Source organism: Pantherophis guttatus, chromosome 9 (genome assembly GCF_059756535.1).
Source record: "Pantherophis guttatus breed Tessera chromosome 9, ASM5975653v1, whole genome shotgun sequence".
In the NCBI taxonomy this organism is placed as follows: Eukaryota; Metazoa; Chordata; class Lepidosauria; order Squamata; family Colubridae; genus Pantherophis; species Pantherophis guttatus.
The window spans coordinates 1313053-1338359 of record NC_142071.1 but is presented as its reverse complement, the minus strand read 5'-3'; the positions used below and the strand labels follow the sequence as shown (position 1 = coordinate 1338359).

At 44.9% G+C, this 25307-nt stretch overlaps 1 protein-coding gene across 3 annotated transcripts; it reads left to right on the top strand.

Moving 5' to 3' along the window:
- Nucleotides 1–695: 695 nt before the first annotated feature.
- On the top strand, nt 696–21549 carry ARHGAP25 (Rho GTPase activating protein 25). Of its 3 annotated transcripts, none has more exons than XM_060683347.2 (11): nt 696–1184; nt 8215–8414; nt 11209–11296; nt 12093–12212; nt 13818–14025; nt 14634–14766; nt 16501–16574; nt 17325–17446; nt 18381–18583; nt 19913–20499; nt 21124–21549. In XM_060683347.2, the coding sequence occupies exons 1-11, from the start codon at nt 1124–1126 to the stop codon at nt 21332–21334; spliced, it is 2007 nt and encodes a 668-aa protein (XP_060539330.2). In that variant the 5' UTR covers nt 696–1123; the 3' UTR covers nt 21335–21549. The 3 variants fall into 3 exon arrangements, with proteins under 3 accessions (XP_060539330.2, XP_087731899.1, XP_087731898.1); XM_087875773.1 differs by having other exon boundaries at nt 995–1184; nt 8215–10698; XM_087875772.1 differs by lacking the exons at nt 696–1184; nt 8215–8414 and adding an exon at nt 8864–10516.
- Nucleotides 21550–25307: the final 3758 nt, after the last annotated feature.

Here is a 25307-nt window from a genome sequence, read left to right as displayed (position 1 = left end):
CAATTTGCAGGGAACAACTTCGTTCCCTCTCCTTCGTGTCCTGATCTTCATTCTCTGCAAATTGCTTCTGGGCTTTCTGCCAACCGTAGTAAGATTACGATTATTTATTCTTTGGATTCTTGTAGGCTGTTAAGAAAGTCAATTAACAGCCTTTGTTTGAAAAAGACTGATTTAATTTAGTAAACTAAGGGTTGTACATATTTTTTTTGTGTGCTGCGTTCTTTGGGGTCCGTAGCTGGGACCGAACAGCTGTGGAGATACTGTGTGAATGCTCACCCTCTGTGAGGGGCCTGCCAGCCTCTCAGTTTAGCTCTACTTTTGAGTAATGCGTCATGCCAAAGTCTTACGTTGCCTTGCAGTAAAAGTGAAGGCTCTACCGCCTTCTACCTAAAGGTCAAGTGAGACCAAAAGATGGAGGTGGTGGCAACTTGACGTAGATCAGGGGTGTCCAACCTTCGTAGCTTTTATGACTTCAACCAGGCTGGGTGGGGACTTTTGGGAGTTCAAGTTCACAAATCTTAAAGGTTGGACACTCTTGACCTAGACAAGAGCATCGCTGCCTTTTAGTCATTTCTCAACCTTGTGGGCTGAGATGAGCAGACGAAACACTGGAGACTCCCTGGCCCTTCTTTCCCCACTCCCCTCCCTCCTCTGCTTTAGTCCACCAGCTTCACATGCACAAGGCTCACTTCCTCAAAGCTGGTGAGACGGCAGGACCCATGCGTTCAGCCACCCAGGGTGGGTGCCTTGCATGGCACGTCTGTGGGTTTTGCTGAGGAACGCTCTCGAGAACATGCAGCTAAATGCAACCAAGGACCTACCAAGAATAAAGGGTGATATATTATTAGGTGGTTCTGGGCTGTGAAATGAACTGAGGCCAGACTAACATCTGGAAAGAGAGCGAGCTGACTTTGCACCACAAGAAAGCGAGAGAGAACTATCTGTATGTCACACGCTGGGTAGGCGGAAGTTGTTGGCAAACCAACGCGACTTTGCTTTTCTCAAGGAAGCTCAGACGTCAGTAGAGCAACGTCTCTTCCCCAGGGCTCATAATCTGGAGCAGGAAAAAGGACCCACGCTACGGACCCCCTGTGTGGATGCAAACCTCACACCTGGAGCCGGGATGTCTCTCAAATTTTCTCGTCACTGGGATTTCCATCTGAAGAAGGAAATATCCAAAATAGGTATTCTCTCTTTTTTTTAAACAAGTCGAGGAGGAGTCAATAGTAGCCCTAGATTTTGTCCTCGGGGGTCACTGTGTAAAGCAGAGGTCTTCAAACTTGGCAGTTTTTAAGACTTGTGGACTTCGGCTGGAGAATTCTGGGAGTTGAAGTCTGCCAAGTTTGAAGATCTCTGGTGTAAAGGCTGTGAAAATGTGGAGTTGCTCCTTTTCCTGGCTGTATAGAGGTTTAAACCCAAGTGAGCCACTCAAGTCTCTCCTTCCCTCCTTCCTCAGCCTTTCTCTTGCGTGTCTCAGGGTTGGGGTGGGTTTTGAAAGCGTCCTGCTGAGCTCCAGCCCTCCTCCTAGCCATAGGCAAATGTTGCCCCTCGAGACAAAGAGCTGTACCTACTGATAGGCCATTTGAGGCTCTGATTTAAATCCTACCCTAGTTGAACACGGTTCTTCTGCAGTTCCGTGTTGCAGGCAGGTGGCTTTCTTTTTCTTGCAAGATCTTGCTCCGGCTTTTGACTTTTATGCAGATTTGGGATCTGTGGGATTCCAGGGTTCCATTCTCACAAGCTGGAAGAAGCTATTTCTTTCCCCCACCCTTCTGTTTTTCTAACAGCTGGAGGAAGACTTGGTTGCACCATCCAAGTCCATCAAATCATTATTTTCTTCTTTTTTTCCCTCCCCTTTTGCCAAGAAGGAACCCCCACAACGGTGACTGCATCCATTTCTTTCTTTTCAATCACTTTTCAGACGGTGTCAATTAAGGGAAGGTGTATTGAAACGGGAGGGGAATCTTGGCTGAAGGCTGAAGTTTCTGGGGGGATCCATCTTTTGTGCCATAGCATCTCTGCTGAATCAGGGTTCCAGTTGCGTCTGCAAAATCTCCATCTTGAGGGTGCATCCTTTGCTTTGAGCAGTTAAGCCAAAAATCTCTGGCCCTCGGATGTCATTCTCCAATGAGTCTTCAAGAAAAGGAACGCAGCACAGGGTCCTGCAGGAAACGGGTTCTATGAGTTCTGATCTCATCAGTTGCTTTCCCAAAGGATCCCTGCTGTACAAGGTCTTTGCACCTGCCAGTGGGGTGGGCAGGATCGGATCCTAACTTTCATGAGCATTTTGTCATTTGAGAGGCATTTTAGCTCACTGCTCCTGAGCTCTGCTCGGTTTCCAAGAACCTTCTGGAGAAGTTAGTGGTTCCATGGTCAACCATTGTTGACTTACCGTTTGTTCTCCAACACCTTCCCTTTTCCCTCCAACTTCCCCCTCCCATTTTCATTTCCTTTCCCCCCCCTCTCCAGTGCAGCATTTCTCCCCATTGTTTAGGAAAGAAACATATTTGATCTTCAATTTACTATTTTGAGGTCTTTTGCTGTCCTTGTTCTTTTTTTTTTCTAAATAAAGATTTTTGTACTGTCAGAAAAGTTGGAATTCCCCACGCTTGCAATTTCCTCTGCTTTAACGTGTTTGGCAGTTTTTATGTATTTGTAAATAGGAGAATACTAATCCGAAAATTGTAGATTAGTGAAGGTTTAAGGCTACGCTTTTGAAAGACAATGAACTAGGAGAATAAATCTACATAGAAAGAAGAATATTGTGGTTCCTTAAATCGAAAGTGGTTAGTTTTCAGGCTTTAAGTCACCTAATTTCAAACGTTTTCTGCAAGAATCCACTTCAGATTTATAATGAAAGAGTTTGATGCCTTCTCAGTTGACCGATGCTTGAAGTCAAACTGGGAAAAGCATTTTCAGAGAGGGCATCTCTGTCCTTCACCAGTTTGGAATTCAGGTGCACTGTTATTTTCTTCAGTCCTCCCTGCCCCATCAAGTGGCCCCCATTGCTTGTGGGAAGGTAGCCTTTAGCAAGCAAAAAGAATTTCTACTGCTTTCTTACTGAAAATTGAACCTATAGATTATTGGGGGAAAACAATAAGAGTCTTGCAGAAATGAAATAATTGGAATAAAAGTGGAAGTAAAATTTATTTTATTTGTCAACAAGTCCAAGGAAACAAGTAACAGTCTAGACATAGACACGGACACATGGAAAACAAATTGGTGCAAATAAAAGGAGATAAATAGGCAAAACACAGCCATAAACACATAGAATGAGTACATATAAATGGAGACAGTAGGACAGGGATGGAAGGCACGCTGATGCACTTATGCACCCCCCCTTTAGGGACCTCTTAAGAAACATGAAAGGTCCACGGTAGACAGTTTAAGGTAAAAGGTGTGGGGATTAGAGAGACTAAAAACAGGATCAGGTAGAGTGTTCCAGACATTTACTACTCTATTCCAGAAGTCATATTTCCTACAATCAAGATCAGAGCGATTTACATTGAGTTTGAATCTACTGATAGCTCTTGTGTTATTACAGTTGAAATTGAAGTACTCATTTACAGGTAGGACATTTTGGTAAATAATCTTATGAACTAAGCTTAGGTCGGAACGTAGTCGGCATAATTCGAAGCTATCCAGGCCTAAAATTTCAAGCCTGGTGGGATAGGGAATTTTATTTCGAGCAGAGGATTTGAGGACTCTTCTAGTAAAATATCTCTGGACCTTCTCTAATGTATTGATGTCGGAAATACAGTGAGGGTTCCAGGCAGGTGAGCAGTATTCAAGGATAGGTCTGGCAAAGGTTTTGTATGCCCTAGTTTATAATAATTATAATATTAGTTCAGCCTTCATCTTTCTACAGCAGGACAGGGAAATCAAAATGCAGTGTAAGGCCCTTTCCACATGAGTATTGTAGTCTATTTCGGGCTCTTCCAGTCATAAAACTTGAAATCACTGTTAACAGATTTTCGCATGTTGAAAGTGAAAGGAAAATCAATCCTATTTCTGGAACATAAAACAACAGCCGGAAGTTTCTGATTCTTCTTTTATATGTGATGCAGCGCCATCTCTTCTGCATTTGTTCCCCTCCCCCGTTGACTGGCGCCTAAATCCAGAAAGCATGGCCTCCTGTGCTCAGAAGACCAGCAAGCGACCCTAGGCAAACACAACGGAAGCTTGAGGCTTCAATTTTGAAAGACTTTTAAAGATGTTTAAAACTTTGAAAATCCAAAAAGCAGTCTTATTTAGTTAGTTACATTTTAAAATGCAATAAAAAAATAAAAAAATAAAGAAATTTTTTTTAAAAAAAGAGAGAGAAATCAATAAAGGAGAATATTTGGAGCTCAGAGTTGAAATGAGGAGTCCTTCATGCACTCTGAGTTTGGTTGGTTAGTTGTAGATGTTTCATGACCCAAACTAGGTAATATCATCAGTGCTAGTCTACTGATGAGTTTGGGTAATGAAATGAAACTTTATTATGCAAGCAAACAACCATGCTCAGAGAGAGAGAGAGAGAGAGAGAGAGAGAGAGAGAGAGAGAGAGAGATGAAAGAATAGGATTTTGATATCTGCCCTTCTTTCTAACATAGTGACCAACTTAACTCTTTCCCCTCTTTGTTAATCCTTTTTAGTCTCCAAATCTCTGAATCTCTGAATCATCAATTCGGTAACAAAAAGTCTCTAGACAGTATAAATTGTTATCGTTTGTTCCCCGACTGCTTTGACTGTCTTGAGTGATTTGGGCTCATGGTTTGCAAGGGTGAGACCTCCAGAATCGGGAAAGGAGGCTAAGCTTTGTCATAAGAAAATTGGGGAGCCGAAGTAAATTCTTGAACTCCTTGGACGTTAACGGAGATTTCCATGCAGAAATTGCCAAGAATACGGAGATGGGATTCTTCTGCCTTCTTTCTGAGTCTGGTGATCCCCATTTTCAAGAAGCATGTTGCTTGCACTGAACCCCTCAAAGAAATCAGATGAATCAAAATGGAAAGAGGCAAACTCTTTTTCTTTTTTAAAAAATTTCACACCCTCAATTTCCTCCTGCCTCACCCATCAGCAGCCAGCAGAGAGCACTCGGGAACAAATGCTAGATTTCTTTAGATTTCCCCCTGCCTTTCTCTGTTTGAGAAAAGTTATGGGGTTTCCAGAGGGGGTTTCTTTGGCTGGATCGGTACTGAACTAAACTGGAGTGAAATGTCAGTATGGGGGCAAAGTTGAATTCTTCCACACAATCAGCTGAAGTTCTGAGCTGCTTATACCACGAGTTCCCCAGAAGTTTCATTTCCACTTAATCTCCTCTTGCGACAGGTTTGTCTGCCGGTCTAGGCAGAGAGCGAAAGTCAACGAGCAAACAGAAACTTCAGATTTGTTGGGGGTGGGTGGGTGGCAGCTGAGAGGCAACCCTAGATGACAAATCTACCAGTGGGGTAAAAACAGATTGTGTGGTTGTGTTTACTGTGGAGGCCTCTCTTGTGTCAAAAGTGAAGAAACCGGCTCTCCAGATGTTCCTAGATGACAGTTGCCAGTAGAAAACCAGACGATGGTCACAGTGGCAAAATGACAGCCTTCTGTTGACCTTTTAATACTTATAAACCAAGGTGCTTTAATGCTTACTTTTATTGTTAAATTTTCTGTGGAAATTCTACATCATCCAGGTCAGGGGTCTCCAACCTTGGTGACTTTAAGCCTGGTGGACTTCAACTCCCAGAATTCTGGGAGTTGAAGTCCGGCAGCAAAGCTGGCTGGGGAATTCTGGGAGTTGAAGTTCGCAGGCTTAAAGTCGCCAAGGTTGGAGACCCCTGATCCAGATCATGGTTATCTCAAAGTTGCTTTTTCCAAAAGGCAACTGGACTTTCTTCCTTTTTTCCTTGAAAATGTTTCGCTTGTCATGCAAGAATTCAGGGATAACTTTTCTTTAATTGTTTAAATTGTACACCGTCCAGAGCTCCACCCTGAAGGAGATGGATAGTTAAGAAGTGTGAGGTATAAAAAATAAATAAGATGGGGCTTCGATCACGCAGTCATGGCTGCCTTCTTTTTGACACCATTCCGATGCCTCCGTGGCTATCCCAATCTGTGAGCCAAGATGTGGCAGCACTGAACATCTGTGGATGGGCCAGGGCATTTGGCCACTTAAAGGACAACATGATCTCTGCCAGAGGTCAAGATGTCTGTGTGTGTTTGTGTGTGTCTGACTGATGGAAACTGTTGTGACATCACCATACAAGCTCTGCTTCTTTCTATGTGGGTCAAGACAATTCACTTCATAATTCATAATTCAATTCATAATTAAAAACAAGAGGATACAATTGATAAAATGGCACACGAAAAAAGCTGCCATTCTTTTTTTTTTGTTATTTAAGGTTTTTTTATTTTTATAAATAACTCAAATCTATGTGTGAGCAGTGTGGCATCAGTCATACATTCTAATGCAAATAAAACTAATAATTATTACATTCTATCAACTTATGTATTTCTAATAATAATACATATTTATATTAGGTTACAATCTATCATTATTCAATCATTCCACATTTTTTCTTGTTATTACTTTCATTTTGTTGTATAAAAATGTATACACGAATATTCCCCCTTCTCTTATTTCTATCACTTATTCTAGCTTTTAATCATGTCACCCTTTGTTAAACAACTTTATCTTTCTTTCCTATCTAACTACTAATCATGTCACCTACCTAAAAAGAAAGAGAAGAGAGAGAGAGAGAGAGAGAAAAGGGAAGGCAAATCAGAACAACAACAGCAAAAAAAGAAATCATCCATCCATCGTCTCTTGCCCGCTTCAATATTTTAATTGCTACGCTTTAAGAAAAGCTGCAATTTATTTATTTATTGGTTCAATTTATATGCCGCCCTTTCTCCGGAGACTCAGGGCGGCTTACAATGCGTTAAGCAATAGCCTTCGTACTTTTGTATATACCTGCTTAGTAGGGCTTTCGACCCCCCCCCCCCAAGCGGTGTTCTTTTTTATACAAAGTCAGCTTATTGCCCCCACAATCCGGGTCCAATTCTTCATGTCTCTCTCTTGACAATCAAAATTAAGGTACTCACAAGGCTCTTTCATCAGGCTTTTGAAAGATTGCAGAAATGGCAACAACTAGATTTTCGTTTTATCCATGAATTCTAAATTGGCTACAATGAGGGGCTTCAGAAGTGTCTCGCCAATAATTGTTTCGTGGGCTTTGGAAACAGCCAAGGTGCTGATCTTCCAAGTTGATTTCAGGTTCTAGAAAGGCCATAATCATTTGCAAAGAAGTTAGGAAAGAGTTGGGATTGACAGGAGACCCTCCGTTGGCAAGCAACAAACAACATGGATTCCAGCGTTGAGACTTTCTTGCGTTCTTGCTGCTCTTTGACCTTGCAGTCAAATGTTTGCAAGGTGAAAACCAATCTCGGAGGGCACGAAGACCCCAACAGTTCAGACATGAGCTCCGTGCCTTCTGCTCTATTGCAAAACCTTTATGATGAGGTTTTTGCAAAAGTTGGAAGGTCCCAAGCTCTGCCCTTTCTTGAACACCCACCCCGACTAAAAATGACTTTCCAATGTGGACTCATAACAGCTCCCACCGGTGGCCTTGAGGTGACGTGGCCTCCCCCACCTCTGTTTCTTTGGCGTTTAGATTTTTGCTCTTGTAGGACTTCTATTTTTCTCCCGAGGTGTATTTTCACCAAGCTACAAATCTATTGTTCTTTGAGAACTAACCAGGCAATGTATAATATCCAAAATAGGTGAAGAATTCTGTCTTTTCCTTGAGGATAGCTTACAAATGCAGCAAGAACGATCCAGGCATTTTCGGTGGACTCCACCCACACAACATGTGTTTCTTCCTCCGTGTCTGCTCAAGCGAGGGTCCCCTAGGACTCTCTGCAAATTTAATGACGAAAAGAAGATGCCTTGGAAACTTTCTTTTTTCTCTCTCTCTCTAAATGTTCTTATTTGCAAAGCATATCGCCTACACAGGAAAAAGGAAGTCCACTCAGAGAATTAGCTTCCTTTTGAACCCAGGCGTGGGCTTAGCAAAGCAAAAAAATCAGCTTCGCTCTCTGGGTCCAGTTCTGGAGACCCAATGGGAGATTTCCCTATCAAGGAAGCCTCACATGCTTCTGGGCCAGAGGTCCTGCCTTGATTGTCCTCTTCCTTGGTCCTCCACTGGTGCTCTTTCTCCTGGGCTCACATTTCGCTTCTCTCCCTAGTTCGCTCGCAGAGCATGATGGCCGTTGATGCAAAAGGCTCCAGCACTTGGCTTCAGCCCCCCAACCCTCTGGAGCGCCCCTTGAAAACCGGCTGGCTGAAGAAGCAGCGATCCATCGTCAAGAACTGGCAACAGAGGTTCTTCGTGCTGAAGGGGCAGCACCTGCATTATTACAAGGAAGAGGACGACCTGAAGCCCCAGGTACGGTGGGTTCTGGATGTTGATGCCTATTTATGCTGCTGGGGTGATGGAAAGGCTAATGGGGGAAAGAGTTCGTAACCACGGAAGTGCATCAAAAGGCACCGTCTACCTTCTCTAGCCTTACAAAAGAGGAGGCCAATGCAGTTCTCCCGAGCCAGGAACAGAATTAGAGGGACCTTGAATCTCAACCTCCAACTTCTGTTCTTCAGTTCAGCTTGACATCCGAACCAGAGAAGAGCTCCTGGTTTTTAGCATTGTGCAATGCTAAATGACTTGAGGGGAGCCAATTACCGATTTTAAAGAGTTGGAAGGGAAAGAATGCAAGGGGGAAAAAAATTGATGGGCTTTTTTAAGCTCTTAAAGCTTTCAAGGCGTTTTGGTTTTGCACCAATTCGGGGGAGTTGAAGAAATCATATTTCGGAAGCCTTTGGATCAGTCTTGACAGAGTTGTCTCCGTTTTGTGTTTTCTGGAGACAACTTCTGGTTAAAAGAAGAGCTCGCCCATCTCAAAGAGAGCTGCTTAAATGGCTGGTGCTTGTAGAGGACGATTCATCTAAGATAAAGTTTCAAGAGTTTCTCCTTCGGCTTAAGAAGGTTCTGGGCTACATCCAAGGTGCACTGTTTAAGTCAGATTTTCAGAACTGAGATTCACGATCATGCCCTCCATTCTCAGTTGACGTCCTCCATGCTGCTGGTTGATTCTATTATTTATGTATTTATTTATTTTGTCAAGCATGTATAAGATAACAGATATAAGTATAAACATGATTATGAATACAGGAAATGGGTACAAATTAATGGGGACAGTAGGACAGGGACGGAAGGCATGTTGGTGTGCTTATGCACACCCCTTACAGACCTCATAGGAATGGGGTGAGGTCAACAGTAGACAGTCTAAGGTTAAAGTTTTGGAGGTTTGGGGAAGAAACTACAGAGTCAGGTAGTGAATTCCAGGCATTGACCACTCTGTTGCTGGAGTCGTATTTTCTGCAATTGAGTTTGGAGCGGTTTACCTTGAGTTTCTATCTATTATTTGCTCGTGTATTGTTGTGGTTGAAGCTGAAGTAGTCATTGACAGGTAGGATGTTGTAGCAGATGATTTTGCGTACTACGCTTAGGTCAGACCGAAGGCGGCATGGTTCTAAGTTGTCTATGCCCAAAATTTTAAGCCTGGTGGCATAAGGTATTCTGTTGTGAGCAGAGGAGTGGAGGACTCTTCTTGTGAATAATTTCTGGACATGCTCAATTGTATTAATATCCGATATGCAATGCGGGTTCCAGGCAGATGAGCTGTATTCAAGAGTTGGTCTAACAAAGGTTTTGTATGCTACTACATCCAGGGTGCAATACTTAGCCAGATTTTCGGAACTGAGATTCACAATCATGCCACCCATTCTCAGTTGATGTCCTCCATGCTGCTGGTTAATTCTAGGTTTGGCATCTCTGGGTTGCAGATTTCCTGCCCCTACTAGATAATCACAAAGAGAAACAGAAATCTCTTAACTCTTTGCTGCCTCCACAAGAAACTAGATCTTTGCCTAAATACCATTTTGCATAATTAGATCGATTGGAATCTAGCAGGACTGCCCTAATCTGATCCTTATCTTTTTCTTCTCTAATGACCTACAACTCTTCTGAGTGGAGGGCAGGATCCCACTTTTCTCAAAAGCTGATGCCATCCTTACTCCCCTGGCCCATGCCGTGTTCAGCTCTTGACTCGGGAGAGCAACCAAGTGTTGAGGAATAGAGCCTGCTCAAACATTTGGCACTTCTAACCCATGGTGGCAGAGGACTTCTTCTCTGTTCTGCTTGAGCATCCTGTTCTCCGTCTCCCTCCCCCTCACTTTGCTTCCTGTCTGCACATTTCTCTTCTCAGAAGTTCGCCCGTGCTCTTCCCTTGCCACTTCAGTCTTACCGCACAGCTCTGCCACCCAGCCCTGCCTGTTTCTGGTTTCCGACAGCCGGAGTCGCTCAACCCATGTTGCTTCCCCTCCTGTTCTGGTCCATCCAGGATCCAAAACACGAAAGCTTGCAAGTTCCCTCAGTTCTCAAGTCACAAGGCACCTTCCTGGCTTGGCCTCATGACTGGACTGATTCATGAGGTGAGCAGCCTCCTTTGTGGCTAAATAGAGAGGGCTGGTTCTTCTTTCTTCTTCTTCTTTCCCCAGAAGAGTCTTGGGATTTCACTAGCGATGGAATAAGCTACCAGTTTTAGCTGTGGACTCTGCTAGCGCTGGCCGGGGGATTCTGGGAGTTGAAGGCCACCCATCTTCAAGCTTCCAAGGTTGAGAAACACTGATCTATATCAACCTATCAATCTATATCTACCATCTCTATCATTCATCTCTCTCTCTCCATCATCAATCAATCTATATCTACCGTAGCTACTTACCTACCTACCTATATCTCTATCAATCAATCTATATCAGTGTTTCTCAACCTTGGTAGCTTGAAGATGGGTGGACTTCAACTCCCAGAATCTGGGAGTTGAAGTCCACCCATCTTCAAGCTTCCAAGGTTGAGAAACACTGGCCTATAAGCTAATCAATAAAGCTAATCAATCAATCCTATGCATTTTTTGCTAGATTTGCACGGGATGTATTAACATTTAATCATTTTAAAGATGGGTTTAATACCCGATGCTCTTGTGCTTTTTAGAGGAATGTGAATTATGAAATGTTTACAGTTGCATTATGCATGTAATCTGATTACTTTATAAAACGAAGACTGTGGTCTGATGACAGGACAGAGAGCCTCGTGTTTTTGACCTTGTTGTGCAACTTTTTGGCTTTAGGGTTCCTTACGACTTCAGGGCTGCACCATCAGAGAAGTGGCTTCTGGGTCCGATGAAGCTGGAAAATTTATCTTTGAAATCATTCCAGGTCAGTAACAAGGAGCTGAATTAGAATTTGAGCGAGTCCAGATGGACTACCAAACGCATGCTTTGATAAACCGCGATTCATTAGTAAGACCACACCTAGAAAACTGCATCCAGTTTTGGTCCCCACACTATAAAAAAGGTGTCGAGGCTCTAGAAAAAGTGCAGAGAAGAGCAACCAGGATGATGAGGGGGCTGGAGGCAAAAACATACGATGAACGGTTGCAGAAACTGGGCATGGCTAGTCTGATGAAAAGAAGGACCAGGGGAGACAGGAGAGCATCTTCCAATATTGGAGGGGCTGCCACAGAGAGGAGGAAGGGGGGTCAAGCTATTTTCCAAAGCACCTGAAGGCCAGACAAGGAACAATGGATGGAAACTGAACAAGGAGAGATGCAACCTGGAAATAAGGAGGAATTTCCTGACAATGAGAACCATCAACTGGTGGAACAGAAGTTGCCTTCAGAAGTTGTGGGAGCTTCATCCCTGGAGGCTTTCAAGAAGAGACTGGGCTGCCCTCTGTCAGGAATGGTGTAGGGTCTCCTGCCTGGGCAGGGGGTTGGACTAGATGACCTCCAAGGTCCCTTCCAACTCTGTTAATCTAAATCTAATTGCGTGGATATGGAATCTGGGCTGAGCAGGAGAGCTGACATAGCCCTTCCCCTTCTTCTGTTGAGAAAACGGTGAAATATGACTCCTGTCCTTCGTGTATAATTCAGCAAATTATAATTGTGTGTGTTTGCATAATACAGTTCGTTGTGGTTTGTTTTAACTACCACCACCCACCACCCCGTTTACAGGGCTTTCAGGAGAGCAAACTCGAACTGGGCCAGACTCCTTTGTGCTGATGGCGAATTCTCAGGCTGACATGGAGGAGTGGGTCAAGCTGCTGCGGAGAGTGGTTGGCTCCCCATTAGGAGGTAAGCACAGCCAGAGTCATACAGGGGACACCCAAAGAGCCTCTAGCCTGGCTCCATAATATCCACCCCAACTGGACATGATGGCCTTGAATTGCCATGACAAGAATTTAAGGCCAGAATTTCCAGGGATGAAGTCAAGGGCAATGTTGAAAGTTAGGATCTCATGCAGTCATTTAGGATTGCAAGGGCATCTTTTCAGGACAAGGTCTCTCTCTCTCTCTCTCTCTCTCTCTCTCTCTCTCTCTCTCTCTCTCCCTCCCTCTCTCTCTCCATCTCTCTCACTCCCTCCCACCCTTCTTTTCCTCCCCCTCCCCCTTCCTCCCTCCCTCCCTCCTTTCCTTCCTTCCTTCCTTCCTCTCTCCATCTCTCTCTCTCCCTTCCTTCCTTCCTTCCCTCCCTCCCTTCTTTTCCTCCCTTCCTTCCTCCCTCTCCCTCCCTCTCTCCCTCCCTCCTTCCTCCCTCTCTCTCTCCATCTCCCTCTCTCTCCCTCCCTTCTTTTCCTCCCCCTCCTCCTTCCTCCTTCCCTCCCTCTATCCCTCTCTCCCTCTCTCTCTCCATCTCGCTCTCCCTCCCTCCCTCTGCCCTCTCTCTCTCCCTCCCTTTCCTCCCCCTCCTCTTTCCTCCCTCCCTTCTTTTCCTCCGTCACTCCCTCCCTTCCTTCCTCCCACCCTCCCTCTCTCTCTCTTTCTCTGTCTCCCTCCCCCCCCCTCTCTCTCGGGGTCGGATGGGCTGTTTTTCGAAATGTGTCGTCTTGCACAAAATGAGCAGGACCTGGTTAAAAAGAGCCCTGGATTGACTCCCTTGTAGACTTTCAAGACAGGAGTTATTTAACTGCATAGGTTCCATTGTGGAGCCATCCACCTGTGGACGAGGTGCCTTCTCCGATTCGGGAGGCTTGTAAGAAGAGACTGGGCAGCTGCCTCCCACGGAGAGTCCGGTTGGTTTTCTTGCAAGCTTTGATGATATTTAACTTTTTATTTTATTTAGTTATTTATTAATTTTTTTTTATGCTGCCCATCTCACTGAGATAATGGCCGTGGGCAGCTTACAATATACTTTTATTATTTCACCATTAGTATACTTGAAATTTGAAATTTTTAATGGGGCTTCGTATAAGAATATGGTCTGCAGATTTGAAAAAGCATTTGAAAACTCTGTCCTTCCTTTCTTCCTTCCTCCCTCCCTCCCTTCCTTCCTCCCTCCCTCCCTCCCTTCTTTCCTTCCTTCCTTCCTCTCTCCATCTCTCTCTCTCCCTTCCTTCCTTCCCTCCCTCCCTCCCTTCTTTTCCTCCCTTCCTCCCTCCCTCCCTCTCTCTCTCCATCTCTCTCTCTCCCTCCCTCCCTTCTTTTCCTCCCCCTCCTCCTTTCTCCTTCCCTCCCTCTATCCCTCCCTCCCTCTCTCTCTCCGTCTCGCTCTCCCTCCCTCCCTCTGCCCTCTCCTCTCTCTCTCTCCCTTCCTTTCCTCCCCCTCCTCTTTCCTCCCTCCCTCCCTCCCTTCTTTTCCTCCCCCTCCTCCTTCCTCCTTCCCTCTCTCTATCCCTCCTTCCCTCTCTCTCTCCCTCCCTCTGCCCTCTCTCTCTCTCTCTCCCTCCTTCCTCCCTTCCAGTGGTCTTTGGACAACAGCTGGGGGACACCATGATGTATGAACAGCGATTTGGGCAGCATCAGGTTCCTATCTTGGTGGAGACGTGTGCAGAATTCATCCGGAAGAATGGCCTGAGTGAGGAAGGTGTTTTCCGACTGCCTGGCCAAGACAATTTGGTGAAGAAACTGCGGGATGCATTCGATGCCGGCGAGAGACCTTCGTTTGACCAGTAGGTGGTCCTTTTCTCAAGCTTGCAGTGATAAAGACAGGTGAGGCTTCCACAACCAGGGAGCCCCCAGTTCCAGAATTCCCCAGTCAGCATTGCCAAGACTTTTAGCAAAGTTGAAATCCATTTCAACTCGGAGGGAGCCCAGGTGGGAAAGGCTAGGCTGGAAGTTCCCTTTAGCCAATCAGCCTTCAGTTCGGACCCAAAGGTGCTTTTTCAAGAGGCGACTGAAACTTCAAAGGTTTTCCTTTGAAGATGTTTCACTTCTCATCCGAGAAGCTTCTTCAGTTCTCCTTTTTGTCGTTCTCCTCGGATGGAGACCTGAGACCTGGAGGACTGAGAATCTCCATAGACAATCACATTACTAATTTAACAAATTGCAGCGAATCACTTAACCACGGTGATAAGACAGGTCGTAAAATGGGACAAAGCTCACTTAACAAATGTCTCGCTTGGCCACAGAAAGTTTGGCCTCAACTGTGGTCCTAAGTCGAGGTCTACCTGTGGATGAAAGTGGAATGATGACTTCCTGTGATGTCTGGCTCATCCTATCTTTTTTATTGATTGATTGATTGATTGATTGATTGATGGTTTATTTATTTAATTTACAGAGACACGGATGTGCACACCGTGGCTTCTTTGTTTAAGCTTTACCTACGAGAACTTCCTGAGCCGGTCGTTCCTTGGAGCCAATACGAGGAGTTTCTCTTGTGTGGTCAACTTCTAACGTCGGATGAAGGCAAGGTATTACAATCCCAGATACTTTTCAAAATGTTCATGAAGATCCTCCTGGAGTTGCTCCTCCCACTCTGATGATATCATGAGATCACCCAAAGGGGGATCCGAGAGAGAGGCTGAAGTCCATCTCCCTACCACCCTAGCTTGACCACAGGCTGAACTCCAGTAACTTAAATTTTGTTGTTCGTTGCAAAGTTGTGTCTGGCCCATTGCAACCCCATGGACAACGTTCCTCCAGGCCTCCCTGTGGTCTACCATCCTCTGGAGTCCATTTAAGCTCAGGCCGACTGCTTCAGTGACTCCATCCAGCCACCTCGTTCTCTGCCGTCCCTTTCTTCTTCTTTTGCCCTCCATCGTTCCCAGCATTCGGCTCTTCTCCAGGGAGTCCTTCCTTCTCATTAGGTGGCCAAAGTATTTGAGTTTCCTCTTCTTATGGTCCAACTTTCACAGCATAAATAAATAAACTTTATTTAAGTAACTTAAATAAAGTTGGCATTTTATTGTTTAATCCATGTCTACTTTCCAGCAACACCCCGATTTGATTGCTGTTTGTCTCCTTCCATCCTTGAGTTGGAGAACATGAAGGGGTCTCAAGGTGGGAGGCTGAACCTGGCAAAGGGATCAAGGACCATGGAATTTCAGGAGAGGGGGCCTAGCTTTTTTTCTCCCCTCCCCACAACTTATACAGGTAGTCCTTGACTTACAAACACAAATGAGCCCAGAATTTCCACTGCTAAGCAAGACAGTTGTGAAGTGAGTTTTGTTCCATTTTATGACCTGTCTTGCCAGAGTTGTTGTTGTTGTTGTTGTTGTTGTTGTTGTTGTTGTTGTTGTTGTTATTATTATTATTATTATTATTATTATTATTATTATTAATTAAACTTATATACCGCCCTACTCCCGAAGGACTCAGGGCGGTGAACAGCCAAAAGATAAAATACACATAGTACAAACGTTAAAAAACTATTTAAAATACATTAAATACTTTGGCCCAAAACAAATTTAAAACACCCCAATTTATAAGACAAATTTAAAAAGCAATTTAAAAGGGAAAGTTAGGCCAGGTCAGCCTGCTGGAAAGAAATGTTTTGAGGGCACGGCGGAAAGTGCACAGATCCGGGATCCTCCGTATCTCCGGGGGGAGCTCGTTCCAGATGGCAGGTGCCCCCACAGAGAAGGCTGTCCCCCTGGGGGCCGCCAGTCGACATTGTTTGACCGATGGCACCCTGAGGAGCCCCTCTCTCTATGGGAGCGTACTGGTCGGTGAGAGGCTACTGGTGGCAGAAGGCGGTCTCGTAGATACCCTGGTCCTCAGCCATGGAGTGCTCTAAAGGTGGTAACCAAAACCTTGAAGCACACCCGGAAGACCACCGGAAGCCAGTGCAGCTCGCGCAGGAGGGGAGTCACATGGGAGCACCATGTCGCTCCCATAACCACCCGCGCGGCCACATTCTGGACCAGCTGGAGCCTCCGGGTGCTCCTCGAGGGGAGCCCCATGTAGAGAGCATTGCAGTAGTCCAGGCAGGAAGTGACGAGGACATGAGTGACCGTACTTAACGAGTCCCGATCCAGAAAGGGACGCAACTGATGAATCAGGCAAACCTGATAAAATGAATCACTTGCGGTTGTTAAGTTAGTAACATGGTTCTTAAGTGATTCTGGTTTCCTCGTTGACTTTGCTGGTTAGAAGTTTGCAAAAGGTGATTAGATGATCCTTTAATTAAAACCATCCTCTTCTAGGGTCACCCACAACTAGTGAAGCAGCTGGCACATTTACCCCCGGACAACTATAACCTTCTGAGTTACATCTGCCGGTAGGTTCTTCTTTCGAGACTTTGCTGTTTTCAGCCGAAGGGCAAAAGACGTTGCTGCTGCTCAGATCTCCTCTTGGAATTGATCCTAAATCGCCGATCTTAAGACATGTGATTTTTAACTAGTAGCACCTCAACTTTTCTGAATTCATCTGTTTTAAGGCTCATAGCCCCTGCTACTAACCGGTCATTTCCTTGCCTTGTAAATTATGAAATTACAACTCATCTTCTACACTCTTGGAAAACAGTCCTTTTTCCATTTGTATATTCCACCCATTACTTTAAGCCAGTGTTAAAGCACAGGGGTGTTTGCAGATATAGTCAAAAAAGATGGGGCTCATGGTGGTGAAAACCTCAGAACATAAAGGACCATAGATTATAACCATACAGTAGATGCAAACCTAAAACTGTGGTCTACTGGCTGAATCATTCTGTAGTTGTTGCGATACAAAATGCATTCTAACACAGGGGTCTCCAACCTTGGCAACTTTTAAGACTTGTGGACTTCAACTCCCAGAATTCCACAAGTCTTAAAGTTGCCAAGGTTGGAGACCCCTGTTCTAACACGAATTCCAACATTGAGACATGTCCATTTTGTTTGCAATTTTGCCCTATTGGAAGGTTCATAATGGGATGTTCTTCTAGAGAAGGTCTCTGCTTCCTGCTTCCGGTTTCTACCCCTTTCTTACCTGCTCCTCCCTTGCAACTTACGAGCACCCAGGTGATGACTTTGGACCCTTCCGATTCCAACAGGTTCCTGCATGAAGTCCAGCAGAGTTCTGACACCAACAAGATGAGTGTGGAGAACCTGGCAACCGTGTTTGGGGTGAACCTCATCCGGCCCCAGATGGAAGATCCAGTGACGATTATGAGAGGTGAAATTGGAACCTGCTCCTTGCACAGGGATTTTTGACTCTGTTGTGGGTCTCTAAGGGGCCAGAATGTAAGATTGCTTGTTTTAATGTCCTGATCACTTCTGGTTGGACAAACCGATTAGGCCTAAAAATTTAAATTTTCAAGTGATTGTGCTACACTGGGACCGTCCTAAATGTCAGTCAGTTGCCCAGCATCCAAATTTTGATTGCATGACTCTTGGGATGCTGCAATGGTCATAAGTGTGAAAAATGGCCATAAATCACTTTTTTCAGTGCCATTGTCGCTGATGGTCACTAAGCGAATTCTTGTAAGTTGAGGACTACCTGTAACTTAGAACTTTTGGTTGCACAGTCCACTTTTGGGTGAGCGCGCCGACCCTCTGGAATGCCTTACCCACCAAGCTCCGAACGGCTCCCGACCTCTGCTCCTTCCGCAAGGACCCAAAGACGTGGCTTTTTAAACAACTCATCTTTAATTATTTTAATTTTTAATTATTGCTGTGTCCTGTGTTTTTAAATTGGCTGTACACCGCCCTGAGTCCTTCGGGAGAAGGGCGGTATAGAAATAAAATTATTATTTATTATTATTTATTTATTTATCTGATCTGCGGGGTGTTTTTAATTGGTTTTAATATGGGTTTTAAATTGGGGGATTTTAATTATGCTAAATTAATTATATTTTTAAATTGTTCTTCGGTTTTTAACCTTTGTGAGCCACCCCCAGTCCTTCGGGAGAAGGGCGGCATATAAATTTAACTAAATAAAATAAATAAATAAATAAATCTCCTTCCAGAACCAATTTCTCCAGACCGGCCTGAGGAATTGCTCCCAGCTCTCAATAGCCTGGTTGTAGGAAACGGAGCTGTGAACCTCTTCCATTTACACCCCGTTGTGTGTTAAAAAGCCTGTTGTGCTTTCCTTGCTTCTCCCACAGGGACTCCCCAGATTCAGAAAGTGATGACCACAATGATCAGTGACCATGAGAAGCTCTTCCCAGGGGTCAAAGACGCAAGGCCTTCTCCGCCTCCCTCCGAAAGCAGTTCCACCAAAGCTCCGGTGCTTCGGAGTTCCGTCGGTTGGGACGCTGTACAGAGGCCATCCATGACCTGGAGAGACAACAGGAGCCTGTTGCAAATTGTGAGTGCCTGCTGGGCTTTTTAATCCCGTGATTCACCTGGAAAGGACCCATGAGTGCATCTGCCCATGAAAGCAAAAAACCTGATTTTTGTGTCCGTATTGAAATTGCGTAAAACGCTTTTTCAAAAAAGCGCTTATTTCTGAGATTTCAGTTCCTTCGTTTGGCCTACAGGGGGCGCTGAAGGAAGCTAGCGAAAACTAAGAACAGTGAAATTACTATTTTAACAACAGCTTCAAGCATGAAAACTTAAGACAGCGTTCAAAATCCTGCCTGAAAATAAAACCTAAATAAATAAATATGTTTTTATTGACGGTTGCAAGATAGCAAAGGGAGCTATTCCAGGATAAATTTTCACGGACATGTCTGGAAAAAAAATATTTTTTTAATGCAACGTCCTCTTGATGTTGCCTTTGGATCCCTCTAAGGCAGCCTAAAGTCAGCTTTAGCTGTTGGCCATTTTAAGATAGAGTTTGCTTCTCTTCCAACACTGTTTTGGCCACGGTTGAAGAGGCTCCATCAACAGTGGATTTTAAATGGGAATTCCCAGGTCCCAGTGGTCAAGATTGAGATGACACTGGTGGCCGGATCATGGCTTGCATGATCATTTGGGCTTCGACAGAGACTAGATTTCTGGCCTCCGCAGAGAGATCGGTCTGCATAATACCTGGCAGGAGAGCAGTCTGCAGAGTAATCAGATGGGGGAATGTCTATGGTGAATTCCCCATCATTCAGATTATGGTTGTCCCAAAGGTGCTTTTTCCAAAAGGTATATGGACTTTCTAGTTTTTTTTTTCCCCTTTGAAAACATTTCGCTTCTCATCCAAGAAGCTTCTTTAGTTCTAATTGACTGGTGGGGAATGGAAGGATTTAAAGGGACGGTGTCAGGGCTCCAAGCAAACAGAACTCCGAGGCAAGAGAATTCCTCAAAGAATCGTTTTATTGGATATATCATATTGGCACAGGCTGGTGAAAACCGACTCTGAATGTTCACCTAATTAAAAATAAAAATTTTCCTCCTTCCCCAAACAATCAATCAGATGGAACGGACAGATGGGGGAGTGGTGAGGTGAGGCCCCTACGTCAGGGGTGAAATGCAGAGGCTTTTCAAAGCATTAGAAAAAATGGTTTGAAAAGTTTAAAAAAAAAAAAGTTGGCCACGCCCACCCAGTCACATTACCTCCCCACCAAGTCACGCCCACAGAACTGGTAGTAACAGATTTTACATTTTACCACTGCCCTACGTGTTAATTGGGGCATGAAACTCAGCAGAGCTGCTTGGTTGCATCCAATAAGCCTGCGTTCTCCAACATTCTTGGTTTTATTTCCAGAAAGACGATCTCGAAGCTTCCAACTCCAAATTAAGCGACGGTTTGGCTCCATCGGCAGAAGATGAAGGAGAACCTCAGTCTAGGGAGACCCAGGCCATGCGAAAGAGGACTCAGACAGTTCCAAACAGGAAATGCATTGAGAGTTTTTCTTCCAACAGGCGACACCAAAACATGGACAGAAGTAACATTTTCAGTAGCAACTTTTGGTCATCGTCATCCTCTTCATCCATGGTCCAGCCCGGTCCTAATTCTCCCTCAAGAGGTCACAAAAGAACTTTGTCTCAGGGAATTTCTAAACTGTTTAGCTTCACACAACCTTCAGACTCTGGCAGTCTCTGCAGCGTAGAGCAGGGTGCCGCAAGTGAGGCCGACCAGAGTTCTTCAGGCCAACGAGGAGAAGATTTTGGAACGTGTTTACAAGTGAATGACCCTCCCAGGTCTAAAGAAAATGGCACCACGATTCTGGAGGTCCCGTTTGAGGAGGACAACGTTTATCCAGAAGATCCTGAACTGCTTAAGAAGATGATAGCGGAGCTGAAAGGGGAGATGGTGGCACAGAAAAATAGCTACGAGGAGCAAATGAGAAGGTAATGCAAACCCCTGGCTTGATTCCATTTCTCTCTCCAACCAACTAATTAACTCTACAGGTAGTCCTCGACTTATGATCATTCATTTAATGACCATTAAAGTTACAACAATGCTGAAAGGAGAACAGGCGTTTTGGGGCAGGGTTAATTTATTTGGATTCCAGTAAGCTGGACTTCAAGGTTCTTCCAAGTCTATCCCGTTCCAGCCAACTGCTCATTCATGCATCTCTTTAGAGCAGGTGTCTCCAGCCTTGGCGACTTTAAGACTTGTGGACTTCAACTTCCAGAAGTCTTAAAGCTGCCAAGTTTGAAGACCTCTGCTTTAGAAGGTCTAGGATCCAGGTGTAATCTCAATCATAGCCAGCATAGCTGGCTGGAGAATTCTGGGAGTTGAAGTCCACAAGTCTTAAAGCTGCCAAGTTTGAAGACCTCTGACCCAGGAGGTGATGTTCTATGAGCCAAGCTATCTGCTGCCTTACCATGTAAACCTAAACCTTTAGCTCAAATTGACCACGAGTTGGTTGGTGGCCCCAGATTTTCGCCCTCCTTCCTTCCCACCATCTGGTAGTACGGGAGTCGCTCCTTTGAATCGTGGCTTGATATGACTTGCTCTTCCTTTTGCAGCCTTGAGAAGGAAAACTTTGAAGTCTGGACCAAAGTTCTGAGGCTTAATAAAGAGATGGAAGAAGAAAAGACTAAATTTGCAGAGCTGGAATCTGAGCTCCAGAACCTTAAACATTCCAGGAAGGTCAACGAGGAGAACCAACACGACAAAGACTTGTTGAAGTCCACAGGCCAGGTGCCTACAAAGACAGAGTGTGCAGAACAACTGTGATTCCTCTCTGGCAAAGGACTGGTGTACTTACACTTGTGTAAATTCAATACAGAACCCCTGGTGGGTTCACCAAAGCTGGAATTCCGTTCTCTCAGGATGGTTGATTCTGGTGGCTCTGTGTATATTACTTTTTGAACTAAGACTTTTTATTCCTGTTTGCGAATGATAAAAACAAAATACAGAGGTGTCTTAAATAAGTAAACTTGCTATCTGGCTGTATGTTTTTCTGTCCTGTTCTTTGCATTCCATCTGATGTCTGTTTCTGGCAGCGAGTGCAGAGTTCGGACCTTGTGATGGCATTCGGGGAAAAACTGTCCTTGTGTCTAGTTGTTCTGGTGTGCAGTGCTTTATAGTGTCGTTTTGAGGGTAGGAGTTGAGACAGTTGATGTCCAGGATGCGAGGGGTCTAGTAAATATTTTCACTGCCCTCTTTTTGACTCCTGCAGTAGACAGGTCCTCCATGGAAGGCAGGTTGGTAGCAACTGTTTTTCTGCAGTTCTAATGATCCTCTGAAGTCCGTGTCTGTCTTGTTGGGTTGCAGAGCCAAACCAGATAGTTATAGAGGTGCAGGTGACAGACTCAGTAATTCCTCTGTAGAACTGGATCAGCAGCTCCTTGGGCAGTTTGAGCTTTCTGAGTTGGTGCAGAAATAACATTCTTTGTTGTGCTTTTTTGAGGACGTTTTTGATGTTGGATCTCCATTTTAGATCTTGCAATATGGTAGAACCTAGAAATTTGCAGGTCTCTACTGTTGATACTGTGTTGTCCAGTATTGTGAGAGGTGGAAGTATGGGAGGGTTTCTCCTTCCTGTGCACGGAAGGAAATATTTCTTGGAGCAAGCCCTGGCATCTTCCATCAATCTGTCCTCTTTTAAAGGCATGGCAAGTGACATTCCACATCACCTCTATGTCCCTTCGCATAATTTGGCAGAACAGTGGCTGGGGATAAACTTTGGGGAGGAAACCCCCTCCTCCCTCCCTCCACCCCATATCCTTGGGGAGGGGGAAAAAAGTCACACACTGCTTTGCTGTTACTTAAAAAAAAAAATCCCCCGATGGAACCATTCCCATTTATTGTGTACATATTTTTTTATGACGTCGGTCAGCTTGGCTGAGCAGTAAAGCTGCCCGAAGGAGGTTGTGGTGGGGTCAGTTTAGCATAAACTGAAGATTCCTCCACTTCCTTAGTTAGGGGCTTCGTTGCGCGCGCACACACACACACACACACACACAGAGAGAGAGAGAGAGAGAGAGAGAAAGAGAGAGAAAGACAGAGAGAGAGAGAGAGAGACAGAGACAGAGACACAGAGAAAGAGAGAGAGACACAGAGAGAGAGAGAGAGAGACACACAGAGAGAGAGACAGAGAGAGAGAGAGAGAGAAAGACACAGAGACAGGGACACAGAGAGAGAGAGTGAGAGAGAGAGAGAGAGAGACACAGAGAAAGAGAGAGAGACACAGAGAGAGAGAGAGAGAGACACACAGAGAGAGAGACAGAGAGAGAGAGAGAGAGAGAAAGACACAGAGACAGGGACACAGAGAGAGAGAGAGTGAGAGAGAGAGAGGGAGAGAAAGCGCTTTCTAGAAAGCAGGATTGGCCTTTTTGGATGCGTCTCTGCCAGCCAAAATCCAGGAGGTTTGCTTGAAGCTGAAGGAAGGAAGAGCTCAGCTGGCTTGAAGGTCAAGTCGGTGGGAAATTGAGCTGCTAATGGTTATATTTTTAGAGAGGGCATCGACCTTCTTCAAGTATGACATCTGGAAACATCTGGTGAAGGATGAAAACATGCCCTCTGACTTGAAGCCTGGCCAGCCGATGCTCGCTTAGGAAATGGGAAGAGCGGCTCAAAGGGGGCCCCAATCACGCCTGAACTCTCTCTGTTTTTCCTCCTCTCTGCTCCCTTCAGATATATTTATTTCCTTATTAGATTAATGCTACACCTTTCTGCCCTGAAATTGCTGTTTGTGGTGGAAGAGGAGCCGAAGGAAGGAAAGAGAAACGATAGCTGTTAGCCAAATAGCTACAAGGGTTCCTTTTACAGTTTAGAGAAGGACAGATTCTTTGAATTTAGCTTATATGAAGAGCTATAATTCCTCCTTCCTTCCTTCCTTCCTTCCTTCCTTCCTTCCTTCCTCCCTCCCTTCCTTCATTTCTTCCTTCCTTCCTTCCTTGTCTGTCTGCCTTCTCTCTCCTTTTCCCTTCTCCTTCCCCTTCCTTCCTTCCTCCCTCCCTTCATTTCTTCCTTCCTTCCCTCTCTCCCTCCGTCTACCCTCTCTTTCTCCCCCTTCTTTCCTTCCATCCATCCATCCATCCTTCTTTGTCTGCCTTCTCTCTCCTTTTCCCTTCTCCTTCCCCTTCCTTCCTCCCTCCCTTCCTTCATTTCTTCCTTCCTTCCTTCCCTCCCTCCTTCTCCTTCCTTCTTTCCTTCCTCCCTCCCTCTCCCATGAACAAAAGTTTGGAGCAAAAAGATGAAGCATCCATCTAATCAATAAATAATACGCTGCTCTATGACTGTAGTAAAGGTTTGATTGCCAATTTCTTTCTGCATCCTCAGACCTAATTTCTTGGCACGGCCACCAATGCAATTTTTTTCCATAGTTTTTCTCCATTGAAGACAATGGCCTGTTATTTCACTGCTCTTTCTCCCAAAGGGACCATTGGAAGTAAAATCTGGTCCAGTTCTAAGGCGGGAGAAAGACACTGGAAAAAATGAATTGGAAGCAGTCTGCAGGAAAGGAGGTCTCCATTTCTTTAGGAATCAAAAGCGAAGATAGGAATCGGTTCTGGGACAGCTGACAAAACAGCCTGGTGAGTGGATAGGTTTTTATGTGGTTCTTGGGCTGTGTGATTTAGATGCCCAGGTTCCTTGGGAAATGCACTTTAATCTGTGCTTTGAGTGTGCTATTTTAATATCCCAATTTTTGTTGCCTGATTCCTGTTGTGGCTGAGAGGTTGGGCCCTGTCCTTGGAGCTGGGTGGGGAATGTAGATTTTAGGCGTCTTCGGTCTCTCCGCTTTTTAATCTGATCAATCTGATCAGCCTTCTGCGGAGTCTAGAGCTGAAGGCGTTTTGTTTATGAATGGAACCGTTCGCGAAACTAAATGTCCATTCACAGGGGCCAGCCACTTGAGTGGTTTTATAAGAAAGCCCCCATATGGGTGCAGGCGGGGGGGATTCTCCCTATAGGACACAAACGGGTAATGATAAAATTGTGGCTTTGCAGGAGGCCTCCCTCGTGGATCTCTCTGGGGCCGCTTACAAGCCCTGGTTTGCTCACCACTCTATCATCTGCAGCGGCTGGTTCAGCTTGTGAAAATTTGACTTATCGCGCGTAAAAACATGATGTGATATTTAGGCCCTCTTGACAAAATGTACTGATAAGGAGGACGGGAGGAAGGGAATGTGGCTTTAATCGCCTGCTGCGCCTGCTGGCAATTGTTGAGTCTCCTGAGCTATTTTCAGCCCTGCAGCTTTCTCAGGCTTACCCAGGCTGAGAAGGGGGCAATATTGGGTGCATAGGGGCAAGGGGCTACGGTAGTCGCTTATGAGTGAAGTTGATGCATTGGTAGGAGAGTCTTTTTGCTTTTTCTTCCTTTCATCCCTTTGCTCTCATTTTCTTTCCCTACTTCTCTCCAGAGGCATCTGCAGGACAGTCTAACACAGTCAAGATTTTTCACTTTGCAGTTCAACTGCACAACTGAAGCACTGTCCCTTTCCAACATACAGGTAATAAAACCGCCCAGAGCCATTGGATACAAGGTGGGCGGAAGATTAATTTTAAGAAAGAGAAAGAGAAGAAAGAAAGAAAGAAAGAAAGAAAGAAAGAAAGAAAGAAAGGGAACGTGAGAGAGAAAGAGAGAAAGAAAGAGAGAGAGAGAGAGAAAGAAAGAAAGAAAGAAAGAAAGAAAGAAAGAAAGAAAGAAAGAAAGGGAAAGATAGTGAGAGAAAGAAAGAGAAAGAAAGAGAAAAAGAAGAGA